Source organism: Eptatretus burgeri, chromosome 1, assembly GCF_056783735.1.
Source record: "Eptatretus burgeri isolate ZD-2024b chromosome 1, Ebu_testis_v1, whole genome shotgun sequence".
In the NCBI taxonomy this organism is placed as follows: domain Eukaryota; kingdom Metazoa; phylum Chordata; class Myxini; order Myxiniformes; family Myxinidae; genus Eptatretus; species Eptatretus burgeri.
The window spans coordinates 145,088,056-145,106,270 of NC_140961.1; the positions used below are offsets into that span (position 1 = coordinate 145,088,056).

At 44.4% G+C, this 18,215-nt stretch overlaps 1 protein-coding gene across 1 annotated transcript in view; it reads left to right on the forward strand.

The window, feature by feature from the left end:
• Positions 1-18,215, forward strand: part of LOC147035685 (equilibrative nucleoside transporter 1-like) — a 45,065-nt gene that overhangs the window by 1,317 nt on the left and 25,533 nt on the right. The window contains exons 3-4 of the mRNA XM_085846830.1: positions 6,242-6,345; positions 9,085-9,196. Coding sequence (XP_085702956.1) covers positions 6,242-6,345; positions 9,085-9,196 — 216 coding nt within the window. The remainder of the gene's footprint in view (positions 1-6,241; positions 6,346-9,084; positions 9,197-18,215) is intronic.

The following is an 18,215-nucleotide window of genomic DNA, read 5'->3' on the forward strand; positions in this document are numbered from 1 at the left end:
CAAGGTGTTCGAGATAGAGCAAATGGTGTCAAGACTTTAGGTGGGGAATGACCTCAAGATTATGCATAAAAAATATTGTCATCCCAGCTCTCAATGTTTGGGCGGTCGTATGATTTTTATGTCAAAATTCAAAATTTTCTAAGTTCGTCACCTTTGTGACCTTGACCTTGTGACCTTGACCTTGGGACGAAAATGAAAAATCAAGCTCCATGGGGCTATGCAGGTGCCATTGCGTTAACCAAATACTGAAACCCCTGTCAGATTCGACAAAACCCCTCGGAGAAGATGCAAATTGAAATCGGCTACCCCATAAAAACACATGTTTTTTTGGGCGTGGCTCCGCCCATAATGGGCGGATCACCCCCATTTTCAGGAAAACACAACTAGATCATGATATAATCCACCAAAACTTCATCAGGATCGGATCAAAACCCACGGAGCTATGCTCCGGACAGACAGACAGACAGACAGACACAACAATAACGAATATAGTGGTCACATATTTTTCGTGAAAATGTTTTTTCGTGAACCATTTATATTTTTCGTGAAAATATTTCTTCGTGAACCAATATATTTTTCGTGAAAATATTTTTTTTCGTGAACCAATAATGAACAGGACATTGTATGAAGGCAAATTGTATGAAAAATGAGTAATATATAATAATAAATAACTTTCCTCATTCAAGAAGTCTCTGACTCCTTAGTTTTTCTCCCTGGTTACTCCCTTTTCCGGTTTGATATACCTGAGCCTTGTCCTGGCAGCGGAATTGCTCTCTTTATCAAAAACTCTATTCCTCACTCTCCAAGCACTGACCTCACTCACCCACACCCCCAGGAATACCTCTGGCTACAGATTCCCCTTTATTCCCACCTCTTCTTGATATGTGTGTTGTACTTTCCACCAATGAGTGGTGACTCCATTTTCATCTCGCTCGTCGAAAATAAGGACCAACTTCTATCCACTAATCCAAACTCTCTCTTCCTCATATGTGGTGACTTCAATTGCCATCATGCCTGTTGGCTGAGTGTGGGTACCTCTCTCTCACCTGCCATGGAACTTCAACAAAGGATTTATGCAACTTATTGGGACTGACACAATCTGTCAACTTCTTGACCCAGATCTCAGCCAACGGTACACCATCTTTTCTGGATTTCATTTGACCAACTTCCCTGAAAAGATCTGCTGTTCCTCTTCTGTTCCTATCAGTTCATCTGACCATGTGCTTGTTAAAGTGGTCCTCTCTCTCTGTCCGTTATTAAAGAACCACCTCAGCGCTGATGAGTCTGGCATTTTACTCAGGCCAACTGGCAAAGGCTTCAAGCAGCCATTAAACCTCTAGATTGGTCTCCCATTTCGACTCTGTCTGACAACAACTGATCCTGGGAATTTTTTCTAAGAGATTTGCTCTCTCTCTCTCTCTCTCTCTCTCTCTCTCTCTCTCTCTCTCTCTCTCTCTCTCTCTCTCTCTCTCTCTCTCTCTCTCTCTCTCTCTCTCTCTCATGCATAGATTATCCCATTTCATCTACACTTGTCATACTCTTCCTCCAACACATGCTACAATGAAGTTTGTGGTGAGGCAGTTGTCCTGAAATAACATGTCTTCGTCGAATGGAAGGCAACTCAACTGAAGGCAATCTCAGTTCCTTCCACAAATCTCAGAACAAGTGTGCGTTTACACTCAGGAGAGCCAGGAAACAACATCTTTCCAATCTAAAGTCTGAACACTCAAACTTGTCTCCCTCCTCCAAATCTTCATGGCATCTGGTTGTCCGTTTCTGCTGGATGTTACCCCTCCATCCACTCCCTTACCTCAAGTGGCTGCACAGCTGAAACTGCATGTGAAAAGGCTAAATGCCTAAACTCTGTGTTTGCTCCAAAATTTTGTGACCAAAACCCATCGCTTTCTGCACCCACCTTACCCAGTCACACCCAGCTGTTCCTGGACTCTGTGTCCTTTTCTCCCGACAAGGTGGAGAGTTTGCTGTCAAACCTCATCTTTGATTCTGCAACCCGTCCTGATGGCATCAGCCCATATGTCCTAAAACCTGCTCTGCTGCTCTTGCTCACTCCCTCTCTCTGTTCTATTCACCCTTTCAGTTGCTCAAGATCATCTGCCATCTGCTTGCAAATCAGCAAACATTACTGCCCTGCATAAAAAGGCACAAAACCAGATACCCTCAACTACAGACCAATCAGCCTTCTTCCAATCATCAGAAAGGTCATGGAATCAATCAGCGCTTCTGACATTAAGTTCATTTCTCTTCTCCAATGGCCTGATTTTCGATCATCAATTTAGATTCAGACCAGGTCATTCTACCACGGACATACTGTTTCTGCTTTCCCAACACTGGAAGGAGGTCCTCAATGCCAGACATGAGATCAGAGCCATCTCCCAAGACATATTGTGAGCTTTTGATATGGTATGGCACCCTGCCCTGCTCACTAAATTATCTTCCTATCGTATCCATGGCAATCTCCAATCATGCCTCGCAGACTTCCTCTCCTGTCACAGTCAATGTGTGGCCCTCAATGGCATTCTCTCATCTACCCTTCCTGTCCAGGCTGGAGTTCCTCAAGGCAGTGTTTTAGGCCTTGTGCTTTTTCTGGTTTTCATCAATGATCTCTCCGACTCTCTGGGAAATCCTCTTTATCTCTTTGATGATGACTCCACACTCTGCCTTACCATCCCTCCTCCCTCTGACTGGCAGGCATCAGCCTCATCACTCTCTGCAGATCTCGATAAAATCACAAGCTGGTCAAAAACTTGGAACATGTCTTTCAATCCTGACAAATCTCACACTCTCACGATGTCTCTCCAAAAGGATCATTTGGAACCCCCCTCTCCCCCCATCTACTTTCTCAACAATCCCCTTGAAGAACTCCTTTCATTCAAGGTTTTCAGCTTCACTATCTGCCATGATCTCTCCAGGTAAAACCACATCTCCAAGCTGGCCTCCAAAGCCACTCGCTGCCTGGGCATCCTCCGTCGTGCAAAGCTATTCCTTATCACACCTGAGATGCTCACTGCTTCCAAAGCTTTCAACCACAGCCTGATGGAGTACTGCTCCCCATCTGGGGTGGTGCACCGGCCTCACACCTTGCTCGGCTTCACGCTGTGGAAACCAAGGCCTTTAGGATCATTGGCATCTCCCGCAATGAAGGTGAGTCTTCGGGTCTCTCACTTTGTCAGCGTAGGCAGGTCGGTGGTCTCTCTGTCTTCTATCGTCTCCTATTCAGCCTTGCCCCCTATACTCTGTCTGTGCTCTACCCTCCCCCCCCCCTATATTTCCACAGGGCGTTCAAGTTCCACCAAAAACCCCCTTCTGGTGAAACTGCCAAAATCAAGAATCACTGCTCACCTTCACTTTTCATTCCTCCTTTTTCCTGCCTCTGGAACAAATTCCCACATTCTCTTCAATCCAATCCTCCCTCCATGTCTTCAATTCAGCTGTTCACCATCATCTCATATCTTCCCACATCCAAAATCTTGATCTTTTCTACCCATGTTAGTCCACCCAAAACCCACCTCCTTCAAATTCCCTGTTGTCCTTCCTGAAATTCCCTGTGGTATCATTTTGTTTACACCGTGTTCCCCACCCCATCCCTCTGCCTTCCTCAGATCTCTTATTGTCTCTCCTCCCTTCTGTTTTGTGCTTCGCTCTCCTGCCCCTATTTTCTCTTGCCTTGTCATATGTTCTGTGTTACCTCTTGCATGAGCCTTGACATTGCATTCAAAAATAAAAATATTTAATACACATAATGAAATAAACAGATTGTATAAAAATATACAGATTGTATAAACAGATTGTATAAACAGAATAGTATAAAAAATGAATAAACTGTTGGGAATTTATTGGGCTGCGACCAGACATAGTAAGTCAAGTATGGGGTAGAAAATGGCGATGCTGCTCAAAAGTGAGCAAGGATTGAACAAATTGAGTGGTAATTAAATTACACCTGTCAGAAAATAAGGCAACATCAAGTGTTCAAAAGTTCATCATGGGGAAAGATGTTTGGAAAAACAATCATATGTAGTGCTCTATTCTGGATACGTTCAATACAATGCCAGAATTTCCCAAAGTACTTGAACTGACCGTACATCTCCCAATCCCAAGGAGGACCTCTGGCTGTGAATTATCCTCTGCTCCCACCTCTTGTTCATCTGTGTGTTGTTTCGTCCTCGAAACAGTAATGAATCCATTAGATTTGTCTCTCCCTTAGACACCATGGACCATCTTTTAAACACTCATCCCAACTCTCTCTTCCTCAGATGTGGCAATTTCAATTGTCCTCATGCAACTTGGCTGGGTGATGGTACCTCTCATTTCAGCAAAAGACTTCTGCGATACCATGGGACTGACTCAATCTGTGAACTTTTCAACTCAGATTTCTTCCAGTGGCAAATTGTAACTTCTGGACTTGATGATGAACAACTTACCTGCAAATGTCTCTTGCTCTTCCTCTGCTCCAGTGGGTTCATTTGATCATGTGTTTGTGAAAGTCAACATCTCTCTGGCTATTCTCAGGGAGCTGCCTCAATGCCGGCAAGTCTGGCAGGTCTCGTGCATATAACAGGGACTGCAAGCAACAATCTCTCTTCAGGACTGGTCTTCTATATCTATGGCCCCTGATATTACAGTAACTCAGCCTCGGAATTCTTCCACAGAAACCTGCTCTCTCTTATCCAAAGATTCATCCCATTTCATCTTAAATTATCCTACCCTTCAATTATTCTACACTTCTTCACTCACATGGTACACTGAATCCTGTGGTGAAGCAGTTGCTCTGAAACAACTTGCCTTCTTTTCTTGGAAGGCAAATCCTACTGAAGGCAATCGCAGTGCATTCCAAACATCTGTGCAACCTCAAGAATGAACTTTCAAACTTGTCTCTCTCCTCTAAAACCCGGTGGCACCTTGCCTTCACATGGCAACACAGCCAACTACAGTCGTGAGAAGGCTGAATGCCTCAATTTTGTGTTTGCTTCCAAATCTTGCGTCCTCAACCCATCATTCTCAGGATCCACCCGACCCTAGCATACCCAACTGCTGCTAGACTCTGTGTCTTTTGCACCTGAGAAAGTGGAGAAGTTTCTTTCAACCCTCTACTCTGGCTCTGCAAGTAGAATGGACAGCATCAGCTCACATGAACTAAAACCTGCTCTGATGCTCTTGTACATCCTCTCTCTCTGCCCTTTTCACCAAAACATTTGCCTTCGGTCATCTGCTATCTGCTTGGAAATAAGTCCACATCACTCATGACATAAAACGGTGCAAAAGTGGATACCCTTAATTAATGACAGACCTCTCAGCTTATTTCGAATCATCAGTAAGGTCAAGGAATCCATCATCGCAGTTTACATAAAATCCTTCCTTTTCTCGAATAATCTCATCTCAGATCATCCATTGGGTTTTAGACCAGGTCACTCCACCTTGGACATGCTGCTTCTTCTCACTCAACAATGGATGTAGGCCCTCAATATCAGACAGGAGATCAGGGCCGTCTGTCTGGACATAAGTCGTACTTTTGATATAGTCTGGCATTCTGCCTTGCTCTCGAAACTCGCTGCTTATGGCATCTAATGCCAACTCCACACATGGCTTCGGACTTCCTCTGCTCTCACAGCCATCATGTAGCTCTCAACGGAATGCTTTCATCTCCTCGACTGTCAAGGCTGGAGTGCCCCTCGGCAGTGTTTTGGGCCCAATCTTATTCCTCATCTTCATAAATGATCTCTCTGACTCTTTCCATTTTGTCTATTTGCTGATGACTCCATCTGCTATGACATCCCTCATACTTCAGACAGGCAGGTTGCAGCATCTTCCCTCCCTTGAGACCTTTACAAAATCACAAGCTTGCCAAACACTTGGAATATGTCTTTCAATCCAGACAAATCTCACACTCTTACTATCTCTTACTGAAAGGAGTCTGGCAACCCTTCTGTTCATCCTGCACATTGCTTTATACACCACATAAAATATTCATTCCCTCTCTATCTCTCTATCTAAGGCACTTTGTTGATGCTTCCTTCACCATTGTCAACACATTTATGTATGCTGACTTTTCTTTTTTGATGGCTATAAAAAGTGAGATACATCCTCTTGGGTAAAGAAACATAAAACTGAGCACAGATCGAAACATACCCAGGTTCTCTCCTATTTGGTATGATTTATATTGATTACAAATGCCAGGATGCTATGTGATTCTGATGTACCTACCCCACCTACATCTGATTTGTAGTGCAGGAGAAATGTGCAACGGTGTTTAAAGATATTCCAATGGATGGTAGAAAGGAACAGAATGCTGATGAGCAGCCAGACTCGATCCTTGTTGTCTTGAGGCAGGTCAGTTCATCAAAAAACACTTCCATTTGTCTTATTATTAACTCGCAAATACAGCCTGTCACTTTGCTGATGGGAATATTATGGGAGGGGGTGGGGGGGAGTGAGAAGTGGTGGCACAGCGATGAGGGGGTGTGGAGTGCGGAGAGTGTGGAAGTGGGGGAGGGGGGAGAATGACGGCTCACCACACGTTGCTAAACACTCCGGGAGGGGGTGTGTGAGCGAGGATGATGGGGGTAGCGGGGATGGGAAAAGGTTTTATGGACTTGCATTTGATAGCGGGACTTGTGGGGAAAGGGGTGGAGGGGTTCTCGACTTGCATTTGGCAGGGGGACTTGAGGGAAAGCTATGGGGAAGGGGTGATGGTCCCCTTCTCCTACATTAGTTCAGGATTGAACTAAATGGGGTAAATTAAAACAGCACGTTCAAACGGGTCATAGGAAACAATGCCCAGACACTGGCCAGAGACGTCCATGAGAGTGCAGGGCTTTAGGAGGGAGTAAGCATGAGGAAAGGGGAAGGGAAGGAAGGGCGTTTTCCTTCAATCGTCGAAAAAGCTGTGCCAGTGTCCGCGCCTTTATTTAATATCCAGACATCCGGTAAGCTTTAAAATCTCTTTATCTGAACTAAATTGTGGAATTGATCATAGCAGCATTTCTGACTGCTTTCAATTGTCCAAGTCAGACATTCTTTGACACCCCTTCCTCTCCTCCACTGCGAGAGGGTTGGATGGTGATGGAAGGCTTTGGGAGGAGGATAGCGTAAGGGGAGGAGAAGGGAAGGGAAGGCATCATGAAGGGAGGGGAGGGAAGGTAGCAGAAGTGGAGAGGAAGGGAAGGCTGTGAGAGGGGAAGGGAAGGCAATATTAGGGGGAGGTAAGGGAAGGGTGCAAGAGGGGGGAGGGAAGGCAGCATGAGGCGAGGTAGAGGGAAGGCATTGTGAGGGGAGGGGAAGACAGCATGAAGGGAGAAGAATGGAGCTTGAGGAGAGGGGAAGGCAGCATGAGGAAAATAAAAGGCAGCGTTCGGGTAAGGGAATGCAGCATGAAGGGAGTGGAAGGCAGCGTTTGGTGTGGGGAAAGCTGTGTGAGGGGAGGGGAATGCATTGTGAGGGGAGGGGAAGGCTGCATAAAGGGATGGGGGAGGGAAGCCAGTGTGAGGGAAGGAGAGGAAAGTCAGCGTACCAGGGCATTACCAGTGCTATTTAACGTGCCCAAATAGCAACATTTTATTTTTAACTATCATGTTCTATATGAAACCAGGTGGGAGCATTCAAAAATTGAAACCAATGCTATCTACCTGCCAAAGGCCTGCCTGCATGCATGTATGCTCACACATGCAGTAAGCTTTGCATCCCTCCAGTTGGTTCACTGCAAATCAGATTTTTTTTCATGCAAAACACTCTGGGGAAACCGGTTTAAAATTTAAAACTAACTACGCATTCCTCCAACTTCCTTGTGGTCCATGCAAACCATGCATGTGCACCGGCGATATACTCATCCTTTCACTCATACATGTGCACGGATTTCCCCACACCCACACTGCATGTCCCACATGGCTTCGGTACCAAAGCATGTCTGCTCCTCATTTGCAGAAGCACATGGTTCGCGATATGTCCACATAAGCTCCACCACACACCAAGGGCCTTGGTGTGAGCATGAGTTTGAACCATGTGCCTGTGAAACCCATGCACCGTACACACCTAACCAAGGATGCAGGCATGCACATACCCCACAGGGAGTCCTTCCTCTTCGTTTGCAGCAACTGTTGACTTAATATATTGTAGCAACTGTTTATATATATATATATATATATATATATATATATATATATATATATATATATATATATATATATATATATATATATATATAAATATTTTGTAATGAAAGCAGATCACACAAATGGTGTGAAAGGAAACAGTGTACATAATTACCAAAAAAGAATACCCCTGTGGAATGTATCGCCATGGTGTGTAGGGTTTGGAAAAGCAGCTGGTAGAGCGTGATGACCCCATTGGTTAATTATTTTCATAGTGCTCAATAAAGTTCCACTTTCTGCACATTCCTTAATCTTTTCTTCACTCAATATAATCGTCCGAACAGTCGTGCTTAAATAAATACACTTTATTATAAAAATCATTAATTTGTTAAAAATTTCAGATTTCACTTCAGATTTTGACACTTATTTACTCCATACCATGAGGTCCGATTCTCAAATCCGATATAATTTCTGATTATATACTTTAATTAGTCTGTGAGAATAGATCGTACTTCTAAGGCAAGATATGTTTAAATCGGCCAAATCAATATGGCAGATAAAACCCCTGCGAGGCAAATTTGGGCTGACCAAGGATAAGCTTTCGCGGAGGTAAGCCGTTAATTATCTTCAAAAATAGGTGCTTAAATTTACTCAAACACCCAATGTTCATGAATTCACTTCCTTGGAGTTCTCTTTGTATGCTTGCAAAATTTGGGGTCCAAGGTTTCACGGTTTTGGAGTTATGGAGGAGAAGCACACACTGACACACACACACACACACACACACACACACACACACACACACACACACACACACACACACACACACACACACACACACACACACACACACACACACACACACACACACACACTTATTCATATGGATAAGTTTCTTGAATTATATTGTATACTTGTCTGAAATTGTCTTGTATTGTTTTGTCTGAAAAAACAAACACGTGAATTTCCATTCCTTTCACAGATGTGGCCAATGGCCCTGAATATTTTCATCAATGCTGTCGTCACCTTTTCAGTATTCCCTGCTATCTTTGCTGATGTCCAGTCATCACTCGCTCCTGCAAACAGTCTTTGGGGTAAGGAAGACCATTGATGTATTTGGGCATGTTGCTCAGATAGTGAAATGTTTAACTTTCAAGGGATTGTCTGAGAGTGCATTTCCACAAGCCATTTGGAAATCTTACGATGTACAATAAAGCAATTCTCTGAATGTGTGTACCTCTGAAAATCAGAGAAAAAAAACACGGCTGGACCAATCTCCACTAAATCTTATATCTTAAATGAAAATAAATTATCTTTTAAGATGCTTCGTTCAATTAATTAGTACCTTAGAAAACCCCAACGTTTGCCCAAATGAAAGCCAAACTTGGCAGGGAAAAATGTGGGAAGAAAAAGCCTGGAAAAGGCTTCTTATAATTAAAAATCATGCATTTACAAAATAAATACTGACATAGGGATAAACAAGACAACAAAACCTGGACAAATGTGGTGCATGAGGAGAAGCAAATGGGGAAGGAAAGACACGAAAACCCCCATTATGTACAAGAGAAATAAAGCCTAATCCAAACTAATGATGGTGCTGGTATTGACAGTGCCTATATTCGGCCTGTACCTCTCTGTGGGATGGACACTCAAAAATGTATTCTGCCCTTAGCCAGGACTCTACAGCCAACATTGCCACCATGGCTTGTTGTGCACTGGCCAAACAGTTGGTGGTGTTTCCTGTGAAGCATGCAGTGCTTTGCATGTGTGCCATCTGTAATATAAAAGGAGCTCGGTCTTGGTAGACCTGCCTCTGTACATCCCTGCCTGCATCCATCCTTCCTTCCCCCCATTCATGTGTCTATCAGCAATTGTCCTATAGGGGATGCCACGAATGAAGCCCAATCTGTAAACAGTATGATAAAGTTGAGTAAGGTGAACATCATCATCGTCATGACGTCATGAGGATAGATGGGCCAGTTATAATTTATGTTCACACAAAAACTCTTTCTATTTAATCTTCTTCTTCAGTTATAACAATGGTGAGTGTCATTCAATTCCGTTTCTCATATTGATTAAACGCTAGCAATATTCAATACTTTATTTTTTTCAACATTTCATTTTATTCATATTGCCCTATCAAACAGCATATCAACAACAGCAAGGGTGCTGATAAACTGGTCAGCCACAACAGCTTCCGTGCTCACACACTGCTCGCACAATACATGCACAGCCTTCCGGGTCACCTTGGAAAGTTGTGTCCAATGAACAAAGTGAAACCATAACCAGTTACCAAACCCCTCAAAGGTTTTGTCACTCTTCTTTGAATCGGATCAAGATTTTTACCTCTAAAATTCAGGTCTTCAGTGGGAGCAGTAGAGAATGAAATTCCTCAACTGCAAATAATTATTTCTGTGCTCATCTGAAAGATCTGCATGGACTTTCTGGGCCTGACCCATAAGATAAGGTTTGAAGGCCAACCCCCAACTGGATTCCGGCAAACCAACTGACTGCATTTGCCATTCAAAAGTGTCAATGTAACACATTATATCCTCCTCATTGGATCATTTGTGCAAATTGTGAATTTCCAGTCGCATCACTGGATTCATAGCCAAGCATGAACCTGTTAAAATGGACATCATATCTGTGGTGCTAACAGGGGCAGGACCAGAAGGCTGGGCCCCAGGCACCACCATATGAGGATGGTCACACAAGGCATTAGTGCGCTCAATATCAGATGTAATGTCATCATTGTCTTTGTGGTTTGCCACACAAAGGTCCTTGATGTAGTCAGCAGTGTATCTTTTCAAGTAGGATTCACGATCAGCCATTTTGTGCAATCAACACCTTCCTTCTGTTCAAACGCCTTCTGTGGAGCCTCCCTTCAAAATTCTCCAAACCACTGACCCAAACTAAGAACAACGGAGGTAGGGAAGAAGTCTCGATGCTCCCAAGCACAAACAGATCCTTGGACACTGGATAACAACACGGAATGATGTCTGGTACTCCAGTTAAACAGCAATGATAATCTGGCAGTGCTCACACTGGTGAAAAACAAACCATCAATGGTGACGGCATGGTTTTCATGTACTGCTCAGCAGGCTCGAAAATTGCAAAACATCTGCAATATAACATTCAGATCTTGTCACCTCTGCCAGTGTAGGGGTGTCAACCACTACAGAGTTGCCTACTGAGAAAATAGTCTCAATCAGGTATTGTCACCATTTATTCAGTGTTTGAATGAGCAGGCAACTCCAACAGGAACAATCGCCAAGCCCATCATAAAACAACCAGGCCTTCCGCCCAAGTGTTCTTCACCCCCCCCCCCCCCGCCGGAAGTCTCATGTTGCAACTCGACCAGACCCTGGCATTTGCGTCTTCACTCCAACGGCAATTTTGGCTATGTAATAACCAGCGAAGCCAGTGTTATGGCTAAACATCAAAGAAAAAACTGTAGAGTGAGACCCAGGTTGTAATGCTGGTCGATCATTTCAGGAGGTGACCTCAAATTTGTCATCAAACTTGTCATCAAATTTGAAATTAAATTTTTGGAATCTGACCTCGGTTACTAAGGAATACATGAAAATCCGCCATTTTGGTACTTGGCAAAATGGAATTAATTGAAAAAGCTTGTTGACATTTATGGTGGTAGGGCAAAATTAAAATCACGGTCGATGTAAATATTGTTCATAGGATGTTTTAACAATATCATATGTGTGCGGGCAGTTTTCCCCGTAAATGGAGCTTTTTTGAGCATTTTTCTCAAAAATTTCTCCCAAGCAACGCCCTAGCAACGGGAAACAAATCAATCATTTTTTTAAATTCTCAGTCAGTTCTCTGCCAGTAAAAAGACTGAACTAATCGACATTTATTCGATTACTTTCGTTACACGAGTTTCGATACAGAGTGAGTTTCAGGCACTGTGATTCTTTTTCGTTTATCGATTTCTGCATTTGCCATCAGACGTCTCCAACGTTTGTGGTTAGTTCCCTCCAAACTTTTGATGGCGCTGGTGGTCGCTAGAGCTAGGCTAATAATGGATCAGATCAACTTCTCACAAAAATCAGCTTTCTTTTCACCATTAAGGCATAAATATGGAAGTTAACTGACCTGCCGCAAGCGTGGTTACATGTACGTATCTTCCGCTGTCACAGTCAGTCATTATTGTGCGCTATAACTTTCAATCGCAATCGCTTGAGATAACATGACGATATTTGAGCCTAATTTGAATTGGGCAAGACATGCTTCCTCTCCTCTCACTCATATTTTTTGCGAAGAGGTGTATCAGCTACACCAATGCTTATAATTCTCCAGCCTTTTCATTATTATGACTTTGTTATGTTAGTCAGGTTCCTTGTGTAATTTCGTTGGAATTTTTTGGAGAGAGGCAAACCTATAGATTTTTGAGAAGTTTAAAATGTATTTAAATAAAAAAATGACGTTTCACATTTTTTTCAACCTTTGGAAAGATCGTTTTTGGGTGAAAAACACTTTTTTTGAATTCCAATTTTAAAAAATCTGAAACAATACAAAATAACCAACTGATGAAAGATTACTGTTAAATGGCTAACAATGGATTTTATAGATAATAAAATGTTGCAATTTGACTCGGTTGCCATGGAAACAGCATTTTTGGAGTGTAATTAGCATTTTCTTATATATATTTTTAAAAATTTATATTTTCCATCGGATGGCCTAAATAATTGTTAAATATAGTGACCATGACTAACTTACACATATGTATTATGATTTTCAAGTTTTGGAACAGTTGGTTGCCATGGAAACGGCCATCTGTGCAATGAAACATTGGTGTGTCTGTTGTTCAATATCAAAAGATTTCGGCACCTTCAGTAGTAAAACGTTTGATTTTAAGTTTTAGTAGTTTGATGTATTGTAAGTGTGATCTTGTAGGGAACATAGGTGACGTCACGTCGTGACGCCATGCCATCTCCTCAAGTTACAGTTGCTGGGCGTGGCATGACGTCGTGATGTGGTGCGGCGTGCGTCCAAGCACATGCAGCACTATGACGTCATTTCAGTTCGCTTCATTTATTCTCGATTTATTCATGACAGTTTACTTCGGAGCTTCGTTTCATCATATTCGGTTTTCAACACCTTTCTTCCTTTTTTTCGGTAAGTTGTGATAGCCTTTGAGGCGTATGCACCTTTATGTCATTTTATGTTCTTCTGTATGGGGTAGGATTATGGTTTGAATGGCCAAGGGGTTGGAGGTTTTAATTGCGTTTCCTGTTAGGCAAGGAGTTGGAAGTCGGGCAGTCGTCATGTTATAGCTATGTGTTTATCCTTTTCTATTATTTCGGGTTGATCTTTAAATATGTCCTTATGTGCTGCTTCGTACTTTCATTTATCCGGAAAGAAAGTCAACATCAATGAGAACTTGTTTGAGTGACTTCAGGAATGGGAGGCCAGCCGCTCAAAGAATGCCATGTTCAAGGCCATGATGAACTATCTCCACAGAGTAGAGGAAATTCTGCATTTTGTTGCAGACCTTTGTCAGGTCAGGTTATATCTGTGACCTGCTACAGGTACCATGTAAACCTGTACTAACCTGTTCCATGGTTGGGTTGTCGGCGATTAAACCATCTCCTCCACCAGGTTTTCTGGTGAGGAGGGTGTTTGGATATGGACACCCAGCAGGATTAAAAATAAAACCTGTCAAAGGGCGGAGGAGCTCCATGCGAGCCAACGGCCATCCATATCTAGTGCCCAACTGTGTCTGCGGACGTCCTCCTGCAGTTGGGTTACTTTTTATTTGGAGGTTGGTGGCAGGATTTGCACTCTGGCCACCGTAAAATCCTTCATTCCGCAAAACACAAAAACGCAAAAAAATCTGAAAACCCACTCTGTGGGAGTTCCTCATGTGCAGCTTCCCTTCGCAGGGCAGCTCACCGGATGACGTGATTGGGGAAAAGCCTTCGGGACCCCCACTCTTTGATGAAAGGAGGGAAACCATGGGGTAACATCCCTGGGTCAGATTGCGGGAGAGTGTGACGGAGTGGTGCTGAGGTGTCGTCCGCCAAACGTCGGTCTCCTTGGGTTAACCTGAGGCGGTCCCTTCGGGTGGGTACCTGGAATGTCCTATCCCTAAGAGAGGATGATCACCTGTCTCTGTTATCATCTGAGCTCAAGCGTTAGGACATCGGTGTTGCAGCACTCTCTGAGGTTCGGAGACCGGATTGTGGTGAGATAATGGTGGGTGGTTACACCTACTATTCGTCTGGTCGCTCTGATGGTTACCATACTCAAAGAGTTGCTGTAGCTGTGTCCAATACGCTGACCCCAATGATAATTGAGGTAACACTGGTCAATGAGCGTATTATGAGATTAAGGATTCGTCACTCCTTAGGTGTCATTTCCCTGGTCTCTGTCTATGCTCCGACTGAGGCGATTGACCTCATCGTGAAGGACACATTCTACGCCATGCTCGAGTCTGTGGTTGATCAGTTCCCCAGACGAAATACAATTATAGTCTTGGGGGATTTCAATGCATCGACTGCAACTGATAGGGATGGGTATGAAATGTGTGTTGGTACCCATGGGTCAGGAACTATGAACCAGAATAGCACTAAGTTCCTTGACTTTGCAAGAAGTCATGGACTTAGGCAGGCTGGTTCATGGTTTCAGCGCCCACAAGGTCATCGCTGGACTTGGTATTCCAACGCTGGCGGTGCGGCAAAGGAGATTGACCATGTTCTCGTTGACGGTCGCTGGAGGATCATACAGAACTGCAGAGTCTACCGGAGTACTCAGTTCCTCAATACTGACCACTGGCTTGTTGTAGCAACTCTAAAGCTGCACCTTAAATCCTGGAGAATGGTACCATCCCAAACAAGGCTGGATGTTGGCAAGCTCAGGGATGAGAGAGAAGCTGAGGAGTTTGTGAACAGGCTGAGTGGACATTTGGGGTGTATGGGTGCTTTGGGGGGTCCTGCAGAGTTGTGGAGTGCCTTCCAGACCACCGTCTTTGATGTTGCAGGTGGATGTCTTTTAATTCATCACAGGGCAAAGAAGAATTTTGTCTCTCAAGGGACACTGGATACCATTGACCAGAGTTGCAGGGCCCGGCTGAATGGCAGAGCTGAGCTGTTCAGGGAGCTGAGGCGTAAAATTGTACATGCACTAAGGATTTGTCAAGGAGGCCTATGTGTGAGGAATCTGTGTGGGGGTAGAGCATCACCTGTGGACAGGTGATTCTCGTCCCGCTTACAGGGGAATTCGCGCATTGCATTCATCCAAGCCCATCCCTCTGAGCACTGCAGTTAAAGCAGAGAGTGGTAGGCTCTTGACAGAGGAGTGTGAAGTGAAAGCCCACTGGGCCAGTTACTTTGAGTGGTTGTACCAGGCTGATCCACCACCTGTCCAGTTGGATGGCAAGGGTGTTACAATCCCTGCTGCTGACCCTCCAATCAACTTTAGTCCACCTTCGCTTTTGGAAACATGGGCTGCGGTGAACCGGTTGAAACGGGGTGAAACTCCAGGGATCTGTGGCATCCATGCTGAACTTCTCAAGGCTGGTGGAAATGCTGCAATCGTGTCGTTGCATGCAGTTGTGTACTCTGCCTGGAACACAGGCATCATCTAAACTGATTGGAAGAGGGGCCTTGTTGTCCCTCTCTGGAAAGGGAAGGGTGATCGCCAAGACTGCAACAACTACCGAGGGGTGACGCTGCTCTCTGTGCCAGGCAACCTCTTTGCTCAGATAATTCTTGATAGCGTTCGCCACCATCTGCTTGAGCACCAGCATCCAGAGCAGTCAGACTTTACACCAAAGAGGTCAACGATTGACCGTATCCTTGCTCTTTGTGTCCTCACCGAACGCAGACGAGAGTTTCAGCAGGGGCTGCTTGCAGCCTATGTTGATCTCTGTAAAGCATTCAATTTGGTGAATCGGGATGCCTTCTGCAGGATTCTTGGTCTTCGTGGGGTGCCACCAAAACTGATCGATCTGATGTCTGAACTCTACTCTGGTACTGAGAGTGCTGTGAAGTGTGGTGGTACCATCTCTGCCTTATTTCCAGTTGTTACTGGATTTTGTCAGGGGTGTGTACTGGCCCCCACACTTTTCAGCACTTGTATGGACTGGATTTTAGGGAGGATGTTGGAAAGATCAAGTTGCGGTGCATCGTTTGGGAATGTCAAGATCTCGGACCTTGATTTTGCAGATGATGCAGTCATCTTTGCAGAGCCTTTAGATATCCTTTTGGGGGGCCCTCAAGGTGCTGAATGAGGAGTCAGAGCCGCTGTGATTATGGGTTTCTTGGTGTCAAAACTAAGATCCAGGCTTTCAATGACATCGTGGATGCTGATGTCCTGTCTGTGTCTGTTTGTGGTGAGGATGTTGAGGTCGTGGAGAGATTCACTTACCAAGGCATTGATATTCATGTCTCTGCTGGCTGTGAGTCAGAGGTCAATAGACGTCTGGGTTGGGCCTGGGGAGTCATGGATTCACTCGATCATGGGGTGTGGCGCTGCCTGTACCTGTGCGGGAGGACGAAAATCCGAGTTTTGAGGTCCATGGTGCTTCCAGTCTTGCTCTATGGATGTGAGACTTGGACTCTGACCAAGGATCTGAGATGGAGACTTAATTCCTTTGGTACCAGATCTCTTCAGAGAATCCTTGGCTATCGCTGGTTAGATTTTGTGTCCAACGAGCAGTTGCTGAGAGAGACTCGGATGAGATTTGTTACCTGCATGGTCCGTGAGCATCAGTTGTGGCTGTATGGACATGTGGCTCATATTCCTGACGCTGATCCTGCTCACCCGATTCTCTCAGCGAGGGAGTCTCATGATTGGAGGACGCCAACGGGCCGATCACGTGCCTCATGTTTACAGCAGGTTGACCAGCATCTCAAGGAGATGGGGATGGGCCTGGCATCTGCCTCGGGGATGGCCAGACGGAGGCACCTGGAGTAACACGGGTCAACGTGCGTATTATGAGACTAGCGATGAGCGGAAAGTGGACGCAGCGACGCGCTGTTCTGGCACATGCTCCCATACTTGACCTAACCTGATCTCGGAATGCTGACTTACACCTTCATATTCAAGCCGGTGAAGAACTCAGCAAGATTTTTTTTTTTTCATGGACAGAATCAAGTACAAGCGGCTCTGGCCAAGGTACATATCTGACTTGTATGCGCTTAAGACCAGCCATCTAGAGACCTGGAGGGAGCTCGAAGCAGGCATTATTTCGATCACCAATAATACTATTCCATTTGTATCGATCGGAGCAGACCACACTGTTGAACATCTGAACAGGTTGCTGAAGGTTCACTCTGGTCTGATTAGCATATCAAATAATGCAAATGCCAGACAGCGATTCTTCTTGGCTGCACCTGAACTGTCACACCTGTCTTGCGAGTTTAAGGGACAGTTTGATCTGAAGGAAAGTGAGATCACCGAGCACTATGGCCTGTTTCCAAGTGTCGTCAAGGGTGAAAACAATGCAATTAACCGAATCAAGGCTGCCATTCTTAGTCATGAAAATCCATTTGAAGTTGAGGGTAACCAGCTCTTCAATATGGTCACTCACGCTTATGTGCCAGAAGACTTTGTACCAAAGATACTGAACATTGATGAAACTGGACAGAATCTCTATGAAGATTTTGTTGCTAAAGGGATCAATGGTGATGTCAGCCTATGGGGCACCAGTGAAGAAGGAGAAGAACAGAATGTACATGTCTGCCAATACAACACTAGCAATCAAGATCAGGGACAAGACAGTAGATCTAAAAGAAACCAAGGATTTGTATGGCAAACAAATTTGTATGCCATGCTGTGAAGTGTGGTGGTTTGTATGGCAGTACTAGCACGAGGGTCGCAGTTGTGGATGTAATGGTAGTTTGTCCAGAAAATGACCAAGAAACCAGCAATGGTCGTGACAGTGAAGGACCTCAGTGAATGTTTCAATGATAGGGTGATGAGTCTGACCAGCGGCTTTGACCATGTAATTCTTGTTTTTGATACATACAAGCAAGATTCCCTCAAGAGCACAACCAGAGACAAACGATGTCAAGAAAAGGCACCAATTCAATATCAGATCAAGGATGATACCAGTATCAAACACATCATGCTGAGTCGATTTCTGTCCCATGA